Source organism: Leishmania braziliensis, contig 71, assembly GCF_000002845.2.
Source record: "Leishmania braziliensis MHOM/BR/75/M2904 WGS CADA00000000 data, contig 71, whole genome shotgun sequence".
Lineage (NCBI taxonomy): Eukaryota > Euglenozoa > Kinetoplastea > Trypanosomatida > Trypanosomatidae > Leishmania > Leishmania braziliensis.
Window position 1 is genome coordinate 4,289 of NW_004057968.1, and position 2,453 is coordinate 6,741.

A 2,453-nucleotide genomic window follows, 5' to 3' on the forward strand; every position below is an offset into this window, starting at 1 on the left:
ACCAGTGCCGCTTGAGCGCGCACTCTACTCGCAGCGCGCATGTGAACCCGGCCGCAACTCTGCATCTCGTTTTCCTTCCGCACCCTGCGGCACTACCAACGGTAGCGAGTATAACTACCTTTCGTCGTGGTTCTCTCCGTCTTGTGCGCGCTGCTCGTTTCTGTGGAAGTCTTTGCCTATCAGATACCTGCCTGACAGTGCAGCAACTCTCTCCTCACGCGCTTGTCGCTTTGCAACTGTTTGCGCATCGACCATTGGAAAATCCACCCTTTTCCTTTGTCATTCTTCCTCGTGTCTTTGGCTCTTATTCACTCGCTGTGCGGACGCTCGCCAAGATGCTACGACGTCTCTGCTGTGCTTTCGTGGCCGTAGCGCTGGGCGCTGTTGTCGCGGTACTCGGATTATGTGCTCCAGTGGCCCACGGCGCTGTGATGGACATGCCTTTGCCTTTGGAGGTCGCGATGCCGAAACGCGTCGCTCATGGCGTGCACTACTCCTACAGCTTTACAGAGGCGCAGAGCACGAACACGCTGAAGGTAATGCAGGCGTTCGCCGACGCGATGCCGTCGATGGGGTGGACCGGGACGGAGTTCTGCAAGTGGCCAGGTGTGATGTGCTACCGGTCGACCGTCGAGTTTTTAAGCAGTAACATCGGCGCGAAAGGCACGCTGCCGGATCTGCCGGATGACGTGGACTACTCGAATGTGATGATCACAACCATCAACTTTTTCAATAAGAAGACCGCGATCACTGGAACACTGCCGAGCAGCTGGGGTAAGCTGCAGCACCTCGTCAACATCAACATGGGATCTACCAGCGTGTCAGGAACTCTCCCTGCGTCGTGGGCCTCGTTGAGGTGGGTGCAGTTTATATCACTTCCGGAGACAGCGATCTCTGGCTCGCTGCCTGCCTCGTGGAGCTCAATGGGTTCTCTCACGACGCTGATCTTGTATGGCAATCAGCTCAGTGGCACTTTGCCACCGGAATGGAGCTCCATGGATTCTACTTACATCCTTCAGCTGCATAACAACGCTCTCACTGGTAGCCTTCCGGAATCGTGGGCGCAGATGTTGGAATTAGGCAAGCTCACCCTGATAGGCAACAAATTCTGCGGCTGCGTGCCTCGCTCGTGGAAGAATGCATCTTTCCAGGTGGTTGTCGATTACGCAAACTCTGCCGCTAACTGCGCCACGGCTAACGCCTGCGCTACGACGACCACAACGACCGCGGCTCCGACGACCACAACGACCGTGGCTCCGACAACCACAACGACCGCGGCTCCGACGACCACAACGACCGCGGCTCCGACGACCACAACGACCGCGGCTCCGACGACCACAACGACCGCGGCTCCGACAACCACAACGACCGCGGCTCCGACGACCACAACGACCGTGGCTCCGACAACCACAACGACCGCGGCTCCGACGAGTACGACTTCTACTGAAGCGCCTCCTGAGTGTGAGGTGCCGCACTGTATTACCTGCATGCGCGGATACCCAACGCGGTGTGACGTGTGCTCCTCCGGCTATGTGGTGACCGCAGCGCAATGGTGCTTGAAGCGCCATGTCGATGATGCAGCTTTATTTCCGTCGTCGACGGCTTTTACCGCCACCACGTTCCTTGGGGTGCTTGTTGTTGTTCTCTTGTCGATGTAGTGCGGAGCTGTAGTTATCGCAGGTAGCTGCAAAGCTACCCATGGGAAGGAGTGCTGGTTCAGTGTATGAGTGTGACGGTATTTATAGGTTGCGAGGCCGGTATTGCTATTTAAGTGCTACGAGCTGCTCGTCGCAGCGAAGTATCCGGCCACTGAATGGCTGGGAAAGGATAGCTGCGGTTTTAGGAAGACAGAGGTCTTTGCGCTTCGATAAGCTGCCTGGACAGGCCTTCCGGTGTGCTCGAGAAGGGCGAAGGGGAAGCCGACAAAGCTCTAATCTGCCGCTTCTTTCATTTTCATGGACGGACAGCACTTCCAAAGCGTCGGGGGACTGGACGTGCGCGCATCATCTCATGACAGCAGTGCGTACGGTAGCACGTGCCTGAGTCTGCGACAGGATAGCACGCCGACAATGGCCGAGCGGTCGAGGAATTTTGAAGCGTCGAATGCTGCGTAGCGGTAGGGTTAGGGTTAGGGTTAGGGTTAGGGTTAGGGTTAGGGTTAGGGTTAGGGTTAGGGTTAGGGTTAGGGTTAGGGTTAGGGTTAGGGTTAGGGTTAGGGTTAGGGTTAGGGTTAGGGTTAGGGTTAGGGTTAGGGTTAGGGTTAGGGTTAGGGTTAGGGTTAGGGTTAGGGTTAGGGTTAGGGTTAGGGTTAGGGTTAGGGTTAGGGTTAGGGTTAGGGTTAGGGTTAGGGTTAGGGTTAGGGTTAGGGTTAGGGTTAGGGTTAGGGTTAGGGTTAGGGTTAGGGTTAGGGTTAGGGTTAGGGTTAGGGTTAGGGTAGGTAAAGGGACCGCACC

The 2,453-nt window shown here is 56.3% G+C and overlaps 1 protein-coding gene across 1 annotated transcript; it reads left to right on the top strand.

Annotated features, from left to right (window-relative positions):
- Positions 1 to 335: 335 nt before the first annotated feature.
- LbrM_31_3700 (hypothetical protein, unknown function) lies at positions 336 to 1,658 on the top strand (the record flags this gene model as incomplete). The annotated part of the gene is made up of 1 exon (XM_001567308.1): positions 336 to 1,658. One exon carries the CDS (start codon positions 336 to 338, stop codon positions 1,656 to 1,658), a length of 1,323 nt encoding a protein of 440 aa, XP_001567358.1.
- Between the last annotated feature and the right edge of the window lie 795 nt (positions 1,659 to 2,453).